Consider the following 19,489-nt stretch of genomic DNA (forward strand, 5'->3'; position numbering starts at 1 on the left):
CATAGTGTTTTATCAGTTTCTAAATCCTATTAGATTTTTCAAATGGTCTTAACACATTCCTCCTCCTCTCCACTCCCATTGTTACTCTTCTGTTTCAAATATGCATCCCCCATCCCTGGACTTTATCAAGTAAATCCCAGAAAGGTGTCAGTTTCTCCAGGCATCATACTTTCATATTTGTTCTCTCCCCCATATCTTTGTTTCAGATATGTCTCTTTTTTAAAAAATAGATCCTTATTGGAGTATAATTGCTTCACAATACTGTGTTAGTTTCTGTTGTACAACAAAGTGAATCAGTCATATGAATACATATATCCCCATATCCCCTCCCTCTTGAACCTCCCTCCCATCCTCCCTATCCCACTGTCTAGGTTATCACAAAGCACAGAGCTGATCTCCCTGTGTTATGCAGCTGCTTCACACTAGCTATTTTACATTTGGTAGTGTATATATGTCAGTGGTACTTTCACTTTGCCCCAGCTTCCCCCTTCTACCCTGTGTCCTCAAGTCCATTCTCTATGTCTACATCTTTATTCCTGCCCTGCAACGAAGTTCATCAGTACCATTTTTTTTTTAAGATTCTATATATATATGTGTTAGCATCAGTATTTGTTTTTCTCTTTCTGACTTACTTCACTCTGTATGACAGACTCTAGGTCCATCCACCTCACTACAAATAACTCAATTTCGTTTATTTTTATGGCTGAGTAATATTCCATTGTATATATATATGCCACATCTTCTTTATCCATTCATCTGTTGATGGACACTTAGGTTGCGTCCATGTCCTGGCTATTGTAAATAGTGCTGCAAAGAACATTGTGGTAAATGTCTCTTTGAATTGTGGTTTTCTCGGGGTATATGCTCAATAGTGGGATTGCTGGGTCGTATGATAGTTCTATTTTTAGTTTTTGAAGGAACCTCCATACTGTTCTCCATAGTGGTTGTATTAATTTACATTCCCACCAGCAGTGCACAAGGGTTCCCTTTTCACCACACCCTTTCCAGCATTTATTGTTTCTAGATTTTTTGATAATGGCCATTCTGACTGGCCTGAGGTGATACCTCATTGTAGTTTTGATTTGCATTTCTCTAATAATTACTGATGTTGAGCATCTTTTCAGGTGCCTCTTGGCCATCTGCATGTCTTCCTTGGTGAAATGTCTATGTCTTCTGCCCATTTTTTAACTGGATTTTTTGTTTTTTTGATATTGAGCTCCATGAGCTCTTTGTATATTTTGGAGATTAAATACAAACACTTTGTCTGTTGTTTCATTTGCAAATACTTTCTCCCATTCTGAGGGTTGTCTTTTTGTCTTGTTTATGGTTTCCTTTTGCTGTGCAAATGCTTTTAATTAAGTCCCATTTGTTTATTTTTGTTTTTATTTCCAGTACTCTAGGAGGTTGGTCAAAAAAGATCTTGCTATGGTTTATGTTATAGAGTGTTTTTCCTATGTTTTCCTCTAACAGTTTTATAGTGTCTGGTCTTACATTTAAGTCTTTAATCCATTTGGAGTTTATTTTTGAGTAGTGTTAGTGTTCTAATTTCATTCTTTTACATGTAGCTGTCCAGTTTTCCCAGCACCACTTAATTGAAGAGGCTGTCTTTCCTCCATTGTATGTTCTTGCCTCCTTTGTTGTAAATTAGGTGCCCATATGTGTGTGGGTTTATCTCTGGGCATTTTATCCTGTACCACTGACCTATATTTCTATTTTTGTGCCAGTACTATACTGTCTTGATTACTGTAGCTTTGTGGTATAGTTTGAAGTCAGGGAGCCCAATTCCTCCAACTTTGTTTTTCTTTCTCAAGATTGCTTTGGCTATTCGGGGTCTTTTGTGTTTCCATACAAATTGTAAAATTTTTTGTTCTAATTCTGTGAAGAATGCCACTGGTAGTTTGATAGGGATTGCACTGAATCTGTAGATTGCTTTGGGTAGTATAGTCATTTTCACAATATTGATTCTTCCAATCCAAGAACATGGTATATTTCTCCATCTGTTTTTGTCATCTTTGATATTCTTCATTAGTGTTTTATAGTTTTCTGAGTACAAGTCTTTTGCCTCCTTAGTCAGGTTTATTACTAGATAAGTTTATTCTTTTTGTTGCAATGGTAAATGGGAGTGTTTCCTTAATTTCTCTTTCTGATTTTTCATTGTTGGTGTATAGAAATGCAAGAGATTTCTGTGCATTAATTTTGTATCCTGCAACCTTACCAAATTCATTGCTTAGTTCTAATAGTTTTCTGGTGGCATTTTTAGGATTCTCTATGTATAGTATCATGTCACCTGCAAACAGTGACAGTTTTATTTGTATTCCTTTTAGTTCTTTTTTTTCTGATTGCCATGGCTAGGACTTCCAAAACTATGTTGAATAAGAGTGGTGAGAGTGGACATCCTTGTCTTGTTCCTGATCATACTGGAAATGTTTTCCGTTTTTCACCATTGAGTATGATGCTTGCTGTGGGTTTGTCATATATGGCCTTTATTATGTTGAGATAGGTTCCCTCTATGCCCATTTTCTGGAGAGTTTTTATCATAAATGGGTGTTGAATTGATCATATGGTTTTTATTCCTTAATTTGTTAATGTGCTGTACCACACTGATTGATTTGCGTATACTGAAGAATCCTTGCATCCCTGGGATAAATCCCACTGGATCATGGTGATGATACTTTTAATGTGTTGTTGGATTCTGTTTGCTAGTATTTTGTTGAGGATTTTTGCATCTATGTTCCTCAGTGATATTGGTCTATAGTTTTCTTTTTTTGTGATACCTTTTTCTGGTTTTGGTATCAGGGTGATGATGGCTTTGTAGAATGAATTTGGGAGTGTTTCTCCCCCTGCAATTTTTTGGAAGAGTTTGAGAAGGATGGATGTTAGCTCTTCTCTAAATGTTTGATAGAATACACCCGTGAAGCCATCTGGTCCTGGACTTTTGTTTGTTGGAAGATTTTTAATTACGGTTTCAATTTCATTACTATTTATATTGATAGGTCTGTTTATATTTTCTAATTCTTCCTGGTTCAGTCTTGGAAAATTGTACCTTTCCAAGAATTTGTCCATTTCTTCGTGGTTGTCCATTTTATTGGCATATAGTTGTTTGTAGTAGGCTCTTATAATCCTTTGTATTTCTGCAGTGTCATTTCTGATTTCTCCTTTTTCATTTCTAATTTTACTTATTTGCATCCTCTCCCTTTTTTTCTTGATGAGTCTGGATTAGTTTGTTAATTTTGTTATCTTCTCAAAGAACCAGCTTTTAGTTTTATTGATCTTTCCTATTGTTTTCTTTATTTTTATTTATTTCTGCTCTGATCTTTATGATTTCTTCTACTGACTTTGGGTTTTCTTTGTTCTTCTTTCTCTAGTTTTTTTTTTTTTTTCGGTACGTGGGCCCCTCTCACTGTTGTGGCCTCTCCCATTGCGGAGCACAGGCTCCAGATGCGCAGGCTCAGCGGCCGTGGCTCATGGGCCCAGCCGCTCCGCGTCATGTGGGACCTTCCTGGACCGGGGCATGAACCCGTGTCCCCTGCATCAACAGGTGGACCCTCAACCACTGCACCACCAGGGAAGCCCTCTCTAGTTGTTGTAAGTGTAGGTTTAGATTGCTTACTTAAGATTTTTCTTGTTTCTTGAGGTGAGATTGACTGCTATAAACTTCCCTCTTAGAACTGCTTTTGCTGCATCCCATAGGTTTTGGGTCGTCGTGTTTTCCTTGTCATTTGTTTCTATGTATTTTTTGATTTCTTCTTTGATTTCTTCAGTGATCTCTTGGTTATTTAGTAGCACACTGTTTAGCCTCCATGTATTTGTGGTTTTTACAGTTTTTTTCCTTTAATTGATTTCCAGTCTCATAGCGTTGTAGTAAGAAAAGATGCTTGATACGATTTCAATTTTCTTAAATTTTCTGAGGCTTGATTTGTGACCTAAGATGCGATCTATCCTGGAGAATGTTGTGTGTGCACTTGAAAAGAAAGTGTATTCTGCCACTTTCGGGTGGAATGTTCTATAAATATCAATTAAATCTATCTGGTCTATTGTGTATTTAAAGTTTGTGCCTCCTTATTTATTTTCTGTTTGGATGATCTGTCCATTGGTGTAAGTGGGGTGTTAAAGTCCCCTTCTATTATTGTGTCACTGTCTATTTCTCTTTTCATGGTTGTTAGAATTGCCTTATGTATTGAGGTGCTCCTATATTGGGTGCATAAACATTTGTAATTTCTTCTTGGATTGATCCTTTGATCGTTATGTAGTGTCCCTCCTTATCTCTTGGAACAGTCTTCATTTTAAAGTCTATTTTATCTGATACAAGTATTGCTACTCCAGCTTTCTTTTGATTTCCATTGGCATGGAATATCTTTTTCCATCCCTTCAGTTTAAGTCTGTATGTGTCCCTAGGTCTGAAGTGGTGTCTTGTAGATAGCATATATATGGGTCTTGTTTTTGTATCCATTCACCTAGTCTGTGTCTTTTGGTTGGGGCATTTAAGCCATTTACATTCAAGGTTATTATCAATATGTATGTTCCTATTACCATATTCTTAATTGTTTTGGGTTTGTTTTTGTGGGTCTTTTTCTTTTCTTGTGTTTCCCACCTAGAGACGTTTCTGTAGCATTTGTTGTAAAGCTGGTTTGGTGGTGCTGAACTCTCTTAGCTTTTGCTTGTCTGAAAAGCTTTGGATTTCTCCATCAAATCTGAATGAGATCCTTGTGGGTAGAGTAATCTTGGTTGTAGGTTTTTCTCTTTCATCACTTTAAGTATATCCAGCCACTCCCTTCTGGCCTGCAGAGTTTATCTGCAAAATCAGCTGATAACCTTCTGGGGATTCCTTTGTATGTTATTTTTTGTTTTTCCCTTGCTGTTTTTAATATTTTTTCTTTGAGTTTAATTTTTGTTAGTTTGATTAATATGTGCCTTGGTGTGTTTTTCTTAGGGTTTATCCTGTATGTATACTCTGTTTTTCCAGGAAGCTTCCCCTTCCAGACCTGTTGAATCTCCTCACCTTGATCTTTCCTAGCTTTTATAGACTGTGATGTGCAACATATCATAAACATATATATTTTATATTGGTCTCCACCAATTTTATTAGCCTTCTTCTGCACCAATATTTAAGCACCCTCAAAAGAATGCTGATGATAAACATTTACAGATCCACTATAGTGACATCACAATTCTAAGTCTATGATAGAAGCCTTTTTTAAAAATTAATTTATTTATTTTGGGCTGCACTGTGTCTTCGTTGCTGCACAGGGGCTTTCTCTAGTTGCAGCGAGTGGGGGGCTACTCTTCGTTGTGGTGCGTGGGCTTCTCATTGCAGTGGCTTCTCTTGTTGCAGAGCACAAGCTCTAGGTGTGCAGGCTTCAGTAGTCATGGCACGCGGGCTCAGTAGTTGTGGCGCACGAGCTTAGTTGCTCTGTGGTATGTGGCATCTCAGTCCAGGGCTCGAACCTGTGTCCCCTGCATTGGCAGGTGGATTCTTAACCACTGCACCACCAGGGAAGCCCTGATAGAAGACTTTTAAATGCTTACTGACTTACTGCTACGTGTAATCACTTTTCTTTTTACTTCTTACTCTGCATTACTTATTCTTCATAATAGACAAAAGTGTAGGGAGGGTAGGAAACCACTCTGAGAACATATTTTCTTCATTTTCCAGGAACTCTGGATTGAATGTCTCTGCTTTTTCTAGCTTCTAGAGGCCGTTCATGTTCCTTGGCTCCTGGACTGTTTCCATCGTCTTCAAGGCCAACAACATTGCATCTCTTAATTGTTCTTCTGTAGTCATATCTCCCTCTCACTCTCTCCCGTCTTACTCTTCCAGTTTTAAGGACTGACCCTTTTGATTTCATTGGACATACTAGGATAATCCAGGATAATATCCCTATCTCTAGGTCCTTAACTTAATCACATCTGCAAAGTCCCCTCTGCCCTACAATATATTCACAGGTCCTGGATTTTTTGTATCTCTCACAGTGCCTAGCCCAGAATATTCGAGTAAATTGAAGGTTTTATAATTAGATAAGTGACAGCAATCTTATATTCCAAACAGTGTGTGACCTAGGCCTCTGAAAAGCATCTTGGCTAATACTAACCTTCTGCATCATCTTCTTGATGCATCCATTATATTGGGGACATTATATCATAGTTTTCAAAGGGGTAATGTGGAGGAAGCTTTCAATATTTAGTTACCTGATTCTTAAACCCTCCCTCACTTGGCAGGAGCTGTGCAGTGAATACCGTAACTATGTGAGGAACGGACGTCTTCCCTGCACCAGAGAGAATGACCCCATCAAGGGCCCAGACGGGAAAATCCATGGCAACACCTGCTCCATGTGTGAGGCCTTCTTGTGAGTAGAGCTGCAGTCACTGCTCCTGCTGAGTGTCGGAGAAGACAGGCCTGTGGTGGGCGAGAGAGATGATATTGAAGGTTTTTTCTAGGAGGCAGATGGCTATCTTTGCACTGAGTTTGGGGATTTACTCTTACAAAGCCATATACTTGGTGCATTTCTTTGTAGTGTTCTCAGTGTTCTGAAAGGTACTTGAATTGCCATTAAGGGAGGATCATGTGCTAAGAGGAAACTCCTCCAGAGTTAATGGCATATAAGGATTGGAATTTTTGTTCTCTGCATACATACTGTCATGAATAATCCAAAGATGTAATCACTGGGTGCCAGCAAATTAAAAATTTGCTAATATTTAGTCATTCTTTTAAGTATCCTACTTGCTTTCTGAGGAGAAGGCTGATATCTTTGTTTTCCAAAAGAAACAGAGTAGTGAAAATTTATTTACTGGTTGGCCATGGCATATGTGTCTTATTCTTTAAGCAACACTAAAAACAAGAAGAATATGGAGAGGTGTACATTTACCTTTCTACTCCCAAGCTAAGTTGCTATAGGTGTAGAAGTAATGGAATATATCTATCAAGAGAGATTCCCCTTTAGGATAATATGTATTGGGTACTAGGAATGATTGTTCCCCCTGCCTTTCTCTTACAGCCGGCAAGAAGCAAAAGAAAAAGAAGCGGAATCCAGAAGAGCTAAGAGAGTAGCTGAAAAGGTAGTTATCTTGGAAGCTTCGTACCACAATGCGGTTTTGCAGTTTCTCTTTAAAAATAACTCATGGAATCGCTGAAGGCCTATGTGAGAGAACTCAAGGTTTAGTTAGTCCAGGAGTTGATAAAGTTTTCTTAAAGGGCCAGACAGTAGATATTTTAGGTTGTGACCATTCAGTCTCTGTCACAACTACTCAACTCTGCTATTGTAGCTCTAAAACAGCCATGGATGATATGCAGATAAATGGGCATGGCTGTGTTCCAATGAAACTTTACTTACACAAAAAAGGTGGTAGGCCAGATTTTGCTCACGGGCCACAGTTTGCAAACCTCTGATTTACTCCATGCCCTATTTTTAAATGAAGATTTAAAATCCAGAAGGAGGAAGAACTTGCTTACAAAGGTAGTGAGACTATTGGTATCAGAATCTACATATTTTTTCAAAGTTCTCACAGTTGCAAAACAGGAACAATTGAAACTTAGACTTCCTGACACCAAATCTAGCATTATTCCTAACACACTATGTAGCCTTGGATGAGCACATTTGGTCAAACCAGGTGTGTTCCTTCTTGTAACTTTAATTATCTCTGGTGTCAGCAGTTGGCAGAAAAATAGAAGAGCAACTTTCCCCAATAATATTTTCTTGGTTTCGAAATGACTGACTCCAGGTAGATTTTTCCAGGTTTGTGGATATTTCCTTGCCCCCATCAACAACTATTGATATTAAAAATAATCTCTAGTGAAGTATCACTTGGAATTCTGTATGATTGGTTTGTTTACAGTTATTTTTCCCACAATTGTGAGCCTGAATTTAAAAATAATGAGTAGCTCACATGCTTCCCTTTTCAACATCAATAAGAAAATATTCTTCCGTATCAGACGATTTCTGATTTCACATTAGCTACTACCCATAAACTGTCCTCTCATATCATATTTCTTTTGCTAAATATGACCAGTTAGGGAATCAGGCAGTGAACCTTGAAGGAAAGCTAGGAAAAAACTCACTCTTGTCCTCACTGAGTTTTGACTTGAACTAAAAGATACAGAAAAAAACACAAATTCAATCTTACTTGCCACCAGTAATTAATTATATGATCTTAAGTGATTTGCTTATTCTATCTCAATTCCTCATAACTCTGAAGCTAAAATTTACTGAGTACTTCCTAGATGTCAGTCATTGTAGATATACATTATTTCACATTATTCTCATAACAATTCAGCACATATACTGAATACTTAATAGATATTGGCCATTATTATTTTAACTGTGTAGAATAGATACTATCATTATTTCCATTTTATAGAAGAGGTAACTGAGGCACAGAGAGGCAAGACCCCCTCATCCAAGGTCTCTTGGTGACAGACTGGAATTCTAACTAATGATATTATATAGCTGTCAACATATTGGGCTTATCTGGACATACCTGGAATATTATGTTAAATTCTTTAGGAAAGGGGAAGAATTAAGAATGCAAAATGGTGCAAATGACTGAAACAGATTGGAAGAGAATGGCTGAAGTATCTGGGGATGCTTTGATCTTGGAAAAGAACATAGGGAACTATGGAGAAGGACAAGAAAGCTTTCTCCAAATATTTGAAGGACTCTCTGTGTGCAGAGAGAAAAATATCCTCAATTTTTCTGAGGGAAGTAGAATATGTTGACTTTGCTTAAAGGTTCGAAAGAACGTATTCATCCTATGCAGTGACATCTTAGAAAAATAAAACTCTAAGAATAAGGATCCTATAGGATTGATTAGAGATATTTTCCAAGATCCTCCCAAAGTAGCACTATGGTTAATCTCTGGGAATGATCTAAGAAATTTTGGAATGAACTATCTGGAGGATAACGAACTCATCACTGCAGGTGTTCCAGTGCAAATTAGACCACTTCTTGGCAGGCATGACATAAAGGGGATTGAGACATAGTACAGATGATTGCACCAGGTGAACTTCAAAGTTCTACCTAAACCTTAATTCTTTAAAACTCTATGCCATGTGCAGTGTTTTTATTGCATTATAATATAATAGAGAGGGACAATAAAATCTTGACTAAGGACTGTGACCAGTCTGCAGAGAACCCAGTTTATTAAGAGGTTCTTGCTTGTGTGTGACTGCAGGTTCAGTCTGGATTTGGAGGCTATATCTCAAGAAAAAAGAAACAGAAACCTCTTTTTAAGTCCCATGTGCTTACTAGGAATTGAACAACTGCCAGAAAGAAACATTCATAGGTCATTTTCTTTTTTTTTCCAGGAAACACTTAGTAGGGATCCAACAAAGTAATTTCCAAGAAGATACCCAAGCTCTTGCCTTTTCTCCTCCTTTTAGGATACATGCAGTGAATTTCGGAGCCTTCAGAAAAATGGAAGTCTTTTCTGCACTCGAGAAAATGATCCTGTGCGTGGCCCAGATGGCAAGACCCATGGCAACAAGTGCGCCATGTGCAAAGCAGTCCTGTGAGTGCACAGATGAAGCCCATGCTGTGGGTGGCAGAGCCGGGAGGCAAAGAGCTGGGAATATAATATAGATTGTGTTTGTCCTTTTCTTACATGTAAAAGTGACAAATGATGATCTCTAAAGCATTTTGGGGTGAATCTCTCTTTACAGAGGCTAAGATTCACAATTCTAGAGATAGGCAATAGATGACTAAGTTATTACACTACATTCTCCATTAGTTCTGGGGTAGCACCTCACAATGATCACACCATCTTTCTTGATAAAATCCTAAGTCCTTTGCTGTCAGGTGGATCCCTTTTCTGGATTATTTTGTAATCCCCATTGGGGAGAACATACACAGATTTTACTATCAATCTAACGCCTCTACCTGCATTTTTGAAAAAAAAAATCACACTTTTAGGAAACTAAAAATAGATTTACACAAAGTTTGGAAGTACACCTAAAATATTTGTCATTAACAGTCATTTGCTGAACATGTACAATGTATAATGTGTATAACGGTTGGTTATACAAAGTTGAATGAAACAGTACTACCAAAAATCATGTAGTTCAGTAAGGTTTAGACATGGGCATAAATTAATATAACACAAAGGAGGAATTGCTAAATTAAAAATGATATATACGGGCTTCCCTGGTGGCGCAGTGGTTGAGAGTCCGCCTGCCGATGCAGGGGACACGGGTTCGTGCCCCTATCCCGGAAGATCCCACATGCCGCGCAGCGGCTGGGCCCGCGAGCCATGGCCGCGGAGCCTGTGTGTCCGGAGCCTGTGCTCCGCAACGGGAGAGGCCACAGCAGTGAGAGGCCCGCGTACAGAAAAAAAAAAAAAAAAAAAAAATGATATATACAATGTGTTATGGTAGTTTAGGAAAGGGAGCGTTAATAGAAAGTTTTATGGAAGAATAGAACTAGATCTGGTAATTTGGATCATAAGTGAACAGTATGGGAAGGAATGAGAGGAAGAAGGAACAGCATAGGTAAAATCTAAAATTAAAGAAACTGTAGTATGTACATAAAGAGAGCAAGTCATTTTAGTTTAGTTAGAGCTTACTCACTTCACCAACTTTGAATGCCAGATCATGGATTTTGAAGTCAATTCTATATACAGTGGCAAGCTGCTAAAATTTTTCAGCTAGGAGAGTAAGCAGCATAAATATGGTTCCTTTTGGAAGATTCACATGTCAGCAGTAAAAAGGAGAAAAGAAGAAGGGACTAAAATTTAGAATACCGCTGGCGGTAGTAGGGGATTACAGTAATCCAGTGAGAGGTAACTAGAGCAAGGGAGCTAGAATAGAAGGTGAGTGGGTCAACATAGGAGACACTGTGAAAGTGAAACCAATGTCCTGTGGCAACAGCTATGCGAGCTGAAGGAGAGGGAGCAGTTAGGGATGGCTCCAATGTTTTGTTCTTTGTGCAAGAGAATCCAGGAGGAAGAACACATTTGGCAGAGAAGATAATTATTTTGGGACCTTTTGAACGTGAGGTATTTGAGAGAAATCCAGCTGGAGGTTCACATGAGCATTTACAAAATGCTAATTAATTGCTCACCTAGTCTTGCTTGAGGTTATGTAAACACTGGTTTTCTTCTACTGCAGTGAGAGCTCTTCCAGGCAAAAGGATGCGACATAATTCATCTTTCTATTGATATTTTCAAAGAAGAGGGCCTGCAATGTAATAGGTGTTCAATAAATGCTGGTGAATTCCATACAGATCTAATTTGGTCATATGATGAGAAACTCATAGAAATGCATTCCATTCTCTGTAATCTATTATTCCCTACCTCCCACTTTCCAATTTCCAGCCAGAAAGAAGATGAAGAAAGAAAGAGGAAGGAAAAGGAAGATCAGAGAAAACCTGCAGGGCGTGGTTCCAAACGTGGCGGAAGAGGGAAAGCTCAGGTGAGAGCAGCCTCTAATTTCCATAACCAGAGTTATGGCTCAACTCAATGGCACTGGGACCCCGGCAGACCCTATGGTCAAAGGCTACGAATGTATGTAGTGCTGAGTTGGAAAGCATCCTTGGAAGGACAGGGGATTTTCCCCTTAAGACTGTAGAGTAATATCTGAGCAATTTTTAGTTTCTCTAGGGCTCACTTTGACTTCTTTAAACTTGGAAATAATTAACATGAATACCAGACCCCAGTCTCTTGACTCCTCTTCATATCATCTAGCTTTCAGGCCAATAAATGATCCTAGGAGAGTAAGTGGTATAAATGTGGAGACGTTCCACATCAGCATCACATGCTCTTCATTTCCTTTCATTATTCTCTCTTTCCCTGAATGGAGCCACTTTTTGGAAGTATATTTTCTATTGTTCCCAGGCAGGATAATATGGTGAAAGAGCACAGGTTTTCGAGTCACGTAGTTTGAGGTATCATCCTACCCATGCCACTTGGACTTGCAAAGCACTGAATAAATCACTTCATCTCATTCAACTCTAGTTTCTCTTACTTAGCAGTACTCTTATAGGGATACAATAAAATAATTTAGGCAAGTGTTTAGCACATTTCCTGAGACTTTTTTTTTTTAAGTGTCAGCATGACAGTGTTGCATGTGAGCCCACTCCTCAGGCATGTGAACACAACTGCCTGAGATCACAGCCACCTTATTTCTATTCTTATGACCTGGGGATATCAAGACCATCTCTTTGCCTCCAGATCTGATACAGGCCCAATATCTGCCTTTGATAAATTTTGGCTTTTCTGTTTTTCCATATTTTCGCTTGTAGGAAGCTGAGTTCTCACTCTCAAATGATAGACTTGTTAAGACCCTTTTTCTATCTTCATAATTTGCTCAGGCCTGTCTTCCTTGGCATTTTGAATGATTCTGTGCATTCTCCCAGCACTTCTTTCTCCCTTCTATCTACATTAGAGGTCAGCAAATTTTTTTTTTTCTGTAAAAGGACAGATGTCAAATATTTTAGGCATTGCGGGTCACACGGTCTCTGTTGCAACTATTCAACTCTGTTGAATAGCCACTGTTGTGGGAAAGCAGCCATAAATAATATTTAAATGAATGAGTGAGGGTGTGTTTCAAGTTTTATATATAAAACTTCATATGTAAGAACAGACAGCAGGACAGATTAGTCCTGTAGGCTATAGTTTGCTTACCCTTGATTTGTGCGATTAAATCCCAACCAGCTTTATAATTTCCCTTTGTAGAACCTTAAAAGCAACATTACCCATGACAACAGATGTCTTAGAATATGGATGATTCCAGCCCCTCCTCTTCTGTAGACAGCAATCCTAGATGTTACGTGCCTTATAAGAGGACATAGACAAGAACTTCTTACTCAAATTATTTAACAAACTTAATAACAATACAACAGACCAAGTCATCCAAGAGGCCTGCTCTCTTCTTCCCTTTCAGGACCCATGTGCTGAGTATCAGGGACAAATGAAAAATGGAGCACTCGGCTGTACTCGGGAGGTTGATCCTATACGCAGTGCAAATGGCAAATTGTACAACAATAAGTGTACCATGTGTGAAGAGAAACTGTAAGTAATTTTCTCAACCTGCATGTCTAAAAGATAGCCACATATTCCTCCTGAATTAATGGTTATTTCTCATTTACCTATAGCTCCTTTCGTGAACACTACCCTTTTTGTTAATTCTCAAATATTATCTCTTTCTCTTGCATCCCCTAAGGAACAATGAGCCCTAGTAAGGGCAGCTAATCAGTGGCTGATTCCTACTCTATTTTCTATCATAATTCTGTGAACTGTGTCATCATGGTAGTTAATGGCTCTTTAGAACACATCATGCCTAAATCCTAAGGAGGGTTTGCAATGGTCATTTGGAATAACCAACATAGTTTAAGAGGGTTGCTTCATGTCATATGTATGGGACACATTTATTGCCCAATCCAGGGTTTGTTCCTTCTATTTATTTTCTTTTGGTGAATGGTACTGATTGGAGTGCTTTATGATCCAACTCAGCCACTCTTGATTTGTGTTATTGCAGCAAGTAACATAACCACTATTGGTCCTATCTGTATACTGAGGTAGTTTTCTAGGTAACCTTGATGGGTACTTATAGTTCTAAAATTTGATGCATATATCACAGTGCTATTAATTATGGTATTTAATTGATATGCATTTAATGAGCACTTAATGCTTCTCCACACACATTTTTTTCCTCCTTGAAAAAAAATCACAATCTTGTGATTGTGTTACTACAGGCCACGTGATAAAATCTAGTTATTCCAAATGTTGCATTTTACAGATGAGAAAAACTGAATTTTTTTTTTAAGTACAAGGTCTCATGGGGGAGTGACTTCAGAGCTAAAACTAGAATCCAGTTCTTCTGAATACCAGCCTAGTATTTATTCCATGTCATAAAATTCTTTAATAGAAGCAGGGTGGCAGAATGGGGCAGTGCTAGGGTATTAGCATCATATGGTTATTTCGGCTCCATGTTCTTGGATGGGTTATTTCACGTCCCTAGGCTTTAATCTGCTCATATTTATAGTGGGGGTGGGGCAGCCATAATCATAGTAGCCACATGATGTTTCTTTTGAAAGTTAAATGAGAAAACCTATGTAAAACTCTTACCACAGTGCCTAGCACAAAGGAGGTGCACAAAAAATGTGAATGGTCACTATTAGCACTGTAATTAATGTTCAGCAAATAACAGGTGTCACCATTAATAGCAATAAAAGAATGACTATTATGATCTCTTATGCTACCCTATGTTGCCCCTTTGCACACCTCATACTTTGTAGGTATGATGTACGTAATTGAGATAGCTCTTCACATATAACTATTTCTTTCTGCATCACATATTAATAGTGGGTAATTTTGTGAAGGAACAAATGATGATTCTCAGATGCAAACAATTATTAAGATAAAACTTTGCTGATACAATCCATGTCATCTATGTTATAAGATACTTACCTATGTTATAAGATACTTATTCCAGGTAACAAAATATTTAACAACATAACAAAGTATTTAACAACATAAATCAAATAATTTTACAATCTTTGGAACCCATTCATCTGACAATGGTTTTTGACTGCCTACTATATAATAGGCACTCTTCATGGACAGGTGCTCTTCAAGTGAACAAGACAAAATTCCTGCCATATGGAACTATAATATAGGAAAGACAGATTATAAACAAAGAAGTAAAAAGCTACATAACAAGACCAGGTGTTGATAAGATAAGTAAAGCAGAGTAAGGCAAAAGAAAGGGATTGGAGGTGCTACTTTATGGTGTTTGGGGAAAGCCTGACAGTAAGGGAGACCTGAAAAAGGGAGTGAAATGAGCCAGCTGGCCATCTGAAGGAAGAAAGTTTCAGGCAGAGCAGGAGCCAATGCAAGTTTCTGTAGATATATATGAAATTCTCAAGCTCAGGAAAGAGAGAGGAGGTCATTATGTCTCAAGATTACTGCGTGGAAAATTGCAGTAATTAATTTGGAAAGATCATGTAAGGCTTTTTTAGGCCAAGAGAAGGACATTGGATTTTATTCTATGTGTGATCAGAAGCCACTGGAGATTTCTGAGCAGAGCTGTGATTGTAAATTGAATTCCACCAGACTGAATCATTATAGGTGGTCTCTTTTTCCTAGTATTTAAGATTTCATGACTTTATATTTGTTTGAATCTTCAGGATACATTTACTACCACTTCCCTATTTTTTATATATGAAAAGGGAGCTCCCTAAAATACACACACACACATATTCATGTTATATATATTCATACACGTTTCTTTTAAGCATAAAGCCAAATGAAAATTTTATTTTTTTACATCTTTATTGGAGTATAATTGCTTTACAATGGTGTGTTAGTTTCTGCTTTATAACAAAGTGAATCAGTTATACATATACATATGTCCCCATATCTCTTCCCTCCTGCGTCTCCCTCCCTCCCACCCTCCCTATCCCACTCCTCTTGGTGGTCACAAAGCACCGAGCTGATCTCCCTGTGCTATGCAGCTGCTTCCCACTAGCTATCTATTTTACGTTTGGTACACAGACCTACTAAAGAATGGACTTGAGGATATGGGGAGGGGGAAGGGTAAGCTGTGACAAAGTGAGAGAGTGGCATGGACATATATACACTACCAAATGAAACTTTGAAGGAGAAATACGTGTACTAGAGTTCTGCAGTATTTGGATCTTGGGCCAACTGCATCAGAATCACCTGGCTTGCTTGTTAAAAATCAGGTTACTGAATCCCGATGTAGATCTTGTCAGTAAAATTGTTGGGACTGATGGTGAATCTGATTTTAAAAATCTCGTAACTGATTCTTAATGTACATGAAAACTTAGGAACCACTGGCATAAATATTTTATCAGAAAGGTGAAAGGTTAAAAAAAAACCCAAAAAAACATGATCCTAAGGTACTTCCTATATCACTTGTCTTCTTTCTATCTTGGGCTCCAATGATATTATAATGAATTGAAATGGTACTATAATAGATTGACCTACAAATTGAGGAATAAGAATGGTGAATTGGTGAGGCATTAAAACCACAACTTATGATAAAAAGTTGAAAGAACTGAGGAAGGCAGACTTGGAGACCTGAAACTTGCCTTTAGATATCTAAAGGATTAATATCAGGAAGAGGTAATGGATTCAGCAGGCTTGTTCTGTGTTTTCCTGAGAATGTGAAGTAAGACTAAAGGATGAAAGCTATAGGGAGATGAATTTGGATACAAATAAAGGAGACTCTGAGATTAACTTGACTTGATCTGCCGAGAATATCTACCTTGTTATGAGGGAGCTTCTTAATAACCAAAGTCACTGTCCATCTGTGAGAGGTTCTCTAGGAAGGAGGTGGTTTAGTGTACATAAACTCTAAGCCCCTTCCAAATCTGAGTATGTGTCTGCAAGATGACTACTGACTCTTTTCTTTTCCAGGCAAGAAGAAGCAGAGGCAAAAAAGAAGAATCCTGGCTACAGATCAAATGGGAATGCATCAGCATTAAGAAAGGTGAATCATTAACTAGGTTTTGGCAAGAATGGTCTTTCTGTAAGTCACTACTTAACTATCAAAAATGTGGAAAGAGGTTGTCAATGTTGCCAGTCAAGATATTGCCCTTAGAACATCAGAAATCATCATTAATGGGAATATCCCTGATAACTTTTTCAGTGTAGAAATTTAACACCAAATGGAAATCTTTCAGTCGAACACTTTATAAAACAGTTTTATAAATAGTAGTTTATTTAAGTATCTCAATAGCCTAGTCAACTAAGTTTTTTTCAACCTCATTTTGTAGATGGGGAAAATGAGGTTCGGCTGCTGTAACAAATTACCACCAACAGTGGTAAAGCAACCCAAATTCATCATCATACATTTCTGGAGTTCAGAAGTCCTAAATGGGTCTCACTGTGTTACAGCTGAGGTGTCAGTAGGGCTGCTTTCCCTTTTGGAGGTTCTGGGGAAGATCTATTTCTTTGCCTTTTTTTTTTTTTTTTAATTTCTAGAAGTGCCTGCATTCCTTGGCTTGTGGCCATCTTTAAAATCAGCAGAAGCCAGTTGATTTTTTTTTTTAAGCTGCATCATTCTGACACTGATTTTCCTGCCTTCCTATTTCACTCATAGGAATCTTTGTGATTACACTGGGCCCACCCAGATAATCCGGGATAATCTCTCCATTCTAAGGTCACCTGGTTAGCAACCTGAATTCCATCTTCAACTTTAATTCCTGCTTGCCATGTGAGGCTACATATTTTCAGGTTCCAGGAATTATAACTTGGACACCTTTGTGGTCCGTTATGGAGCCTCCCACAGCAAGGTTAAGTGGCTGCCCAACTCCTGAGTCAAAATCTTCCAATTTTCAAGCTCAGTCAAATACTATGTGAAAATAGCCATTTCCAATTTAATCCTTCCTTCTTTTCAGGATGTATGTGATGAGTTTAGAAGTCAAATGAATAATGGACAACTTACTTGCACCCGAGAAAGTGACCCTGTCACGGGTCTAGATGGCAAGACATATGGCAACACGTGTGCTATGTGTAAGGAAAAACTGTGAGTTATTTTTCAAAAATGGGCCTTTAATTGTGAGTCTTAAAGGAAATAATCATTTCTTATCAGCTTGAGAAAATGACAATTATTTTTAAAGCACACCTGAGGTGTTTGTTCACTTTAGTTGAAACATTTCTTCTCATTTTTTTCTTCAAGGGCAAAGGAAGCAGCCGCAAGAAAACCGAAAGCACAGGACTACATGAGAAACGCAGCTGAAGAGAACAATGAAAAAGAGGTAATATATGTTAGATGTGCTTATACTTAAATTTGGATGATTGGTTGCAAGATTGATTCATTCAACAAATACTTATGGAATGCCTACTCTGTCCCAGTCGTTGTGGATATAATGATAAACAAGAAAGACATGGCCAGAACTTCAAAGAAACAGCATGGAATTCAATGCCCTAAGAGCAACTCTGATGCAATTACCACACATTTGCAGGAACAGTGGTAATTGTAAAATTATTGTTATTATCAAGTGGATTTTTTTTCTGAAGTTTTAAAACAATTAAGCAAATAGATGCCAAAATTACAAGCAAGAAAAAAAAGTATCAAAAGCTTGGAGCTCCAGATGATAAATTCTTTTTTTTTTCTATTTTATTTTATTTTATTTTATTTTTGGCTGTGTTGGGTCTTCGTTTCTGTGCGAGGGCTTTCTCTAGTTGTGGCAAGCGGGGGCCACTCTTCATCGTGGTGCGTGGGCCTCTCACTATTGCGGGCTCTCTTATCAGAGCACAGGCTCCAGACGCGCAGGCTCAGTAGTTGTGGCTCAGGGGCCTAGTTGCTCCGTGGCATGTGGGATCTTCCCAGACCAGGGCTCGAACCTGTGTCCCCTGCATTGGCAGGCAGATCCTCAACCACTGTGCAACCAGGGAAGCCCCAGATGATAAATTCTTGACTTGGCATTCTGGTGCCATCTTGTATTCAATTGGGGTTTTTAAAAATAAGGTTCAGTGCTTTACAATAGCAGCACATAGAATATGACAACAGCACAATCTCTTCTAATCCATCTATGGACTTCAATTGGAAAAGTGAAATAGTGAAATTTCCCCAGGAAAGTTTTCCCATTAATGAGGCAACTTTTCATTAGTTCTATACTGACTACACAAAATGAAACATTAATAGTAATGTTCATTTTTGAAAAACATGTTGGGAATTATGCATTTTGGTAGATGAATGGCTTTGCGAAAAGACTTTATTGTACAACTTCAAATGATCTCTACTGGACATCTATTCTATTTCTAATATTGATCATTTTTTTTTCAAGTTTTAAAATATCTATTTTAGGAATTTCAAACAAGAAGAAATACTCTTTCAGCAGACCAGAAAGGCTCTTCACCCAACTTCCTCCCACTCCCAACCAAGTCCTTCTTCCAACAGCCTGGAATGCTATGCTGAACTTATTTATACTTATTATATACTTATGTAAATATAAATAAGTAATTTTATACTTATTATATTTACATTGAGCCTAATGGGACTGCTTTTTTAGAGCTTTGCCAAGGTCAGGAGTAGAAAGAAGTGAAGAAGATATGAGAGCATGAAGTATATTCATTCACAAAGTGCAGTCTTGAATTGGGTCCTAGAAGGGAGACTTTAGCACCTAATCTGATGACCCAAAAAAAGAAGAAAGAAAGGTGTCAAACATGAATTTTATCTAATTATTTTCCCAAATCAAGTAGAATAATAGATGAGTTACACTAGTGAAATACATACTAATTACATATTTCTAGTAAATTAGGCACTATACTAGGGATCCCTAAGCATGGAGAAGAGCTATGCACAAAATCTGCTATTTCCCCCCCAGCTTTATTGAGCTACAGTTGACATATAACATTATGTAAATTTGTGTACAACACATTGATTTGATAGACTTACAGATTGTAAAATGATTACCATTATAGTGTTAGCTAACACCTCCATCACGTCACATAATTACCATTCCTTTTTTGTGGTGAGAATATTTAAGATCTACTCACCAACTTTGAGTATATAACAGTATTATTAGCTATA

The 19,489-nt window shown here is 37.9% G+C and overlaps 1 protein-coding gene and 1 long non-coding RNA gene across 2 annotated transcripts in view; one reads left to right on the forward strand and one right to left on the reverse strand.

Annotated features, from left to right (window-relative positions):
- SPINK5 (serine peptidase inhibitor Kazal type 5) overlaps window positions 1-19,489 on the forward strand; it is a gene marked incomplete at its 3' end in the record, with an annotated part of 66,565 nt that overhangs the window by 41,908 nt on the left and 5,168 nt on the right. The window contains exons 15-22 of the mRNA XM_081230626.1: window positions 6,217-6,344; window positions 6,993-7,053; window positions 9,374-9,501; window positions 11,302-11,398; window positions 12,869-12,996; window positions 16,369-16,441; window positions 17,352-17,479; window positions 17,633-17,711. Coding sequence (XP_081086752.1) covers window positions 6,217-6,344; window positions 6,993-7,053; window positions 9,374-9,501; window positions 11,302-11,398; window positions 12,869-12,996; window positions 16,369-16,441; window positions 17,352-17,479; window positions 17,633-17,711 — 822 coding nt within the window. The remainder of the gene's footprint in view (window positions 1-6,216; window positions 6,345-6,992; window positions 7,054-9,373; window positions 9,502-11,301; window positions 11,399-12,868; window positions 12,997-16,368; window positions 16,442-17,351; window positions 17,480-17,632; window positions 17,712-19,489) is intronic.
- Window positions 6,312-19,489, reverse strand: part of LOC308615312 — a 168,791-nt gene continuing 155,613 nt past the window's right edge. Inside the window, exons 4-6 of the long non-coding RNA XR_014015504.1 lie at window positions 12,681-12,759; window positions 11,049-11,164; window positions 6,312-6,394 (exon numbers count right to left, since the gene is read on the reverse strand). This is a non-coding gene — a long non-coding RNA (uncharacterized lncRNA). The remainder of the gene's footprint in view (window positions 6,395-11,048; window positions 11,165-12,680; window positions 12,760-19,489) is intronic.

The sequence above is a fragment of the Mesoplodon bidens genome (assembly GCF_964165515.1).
Source record: "Mesoplodon bidens genome assembly, chromosome: 4".
Classification (NCBI taxonomy): Eukaryota; Metazoa; Chordata; class Mammalia; order Artiodactyla; family Ziphiidae; genus Mesoplodon; species Mesoplodon bidens.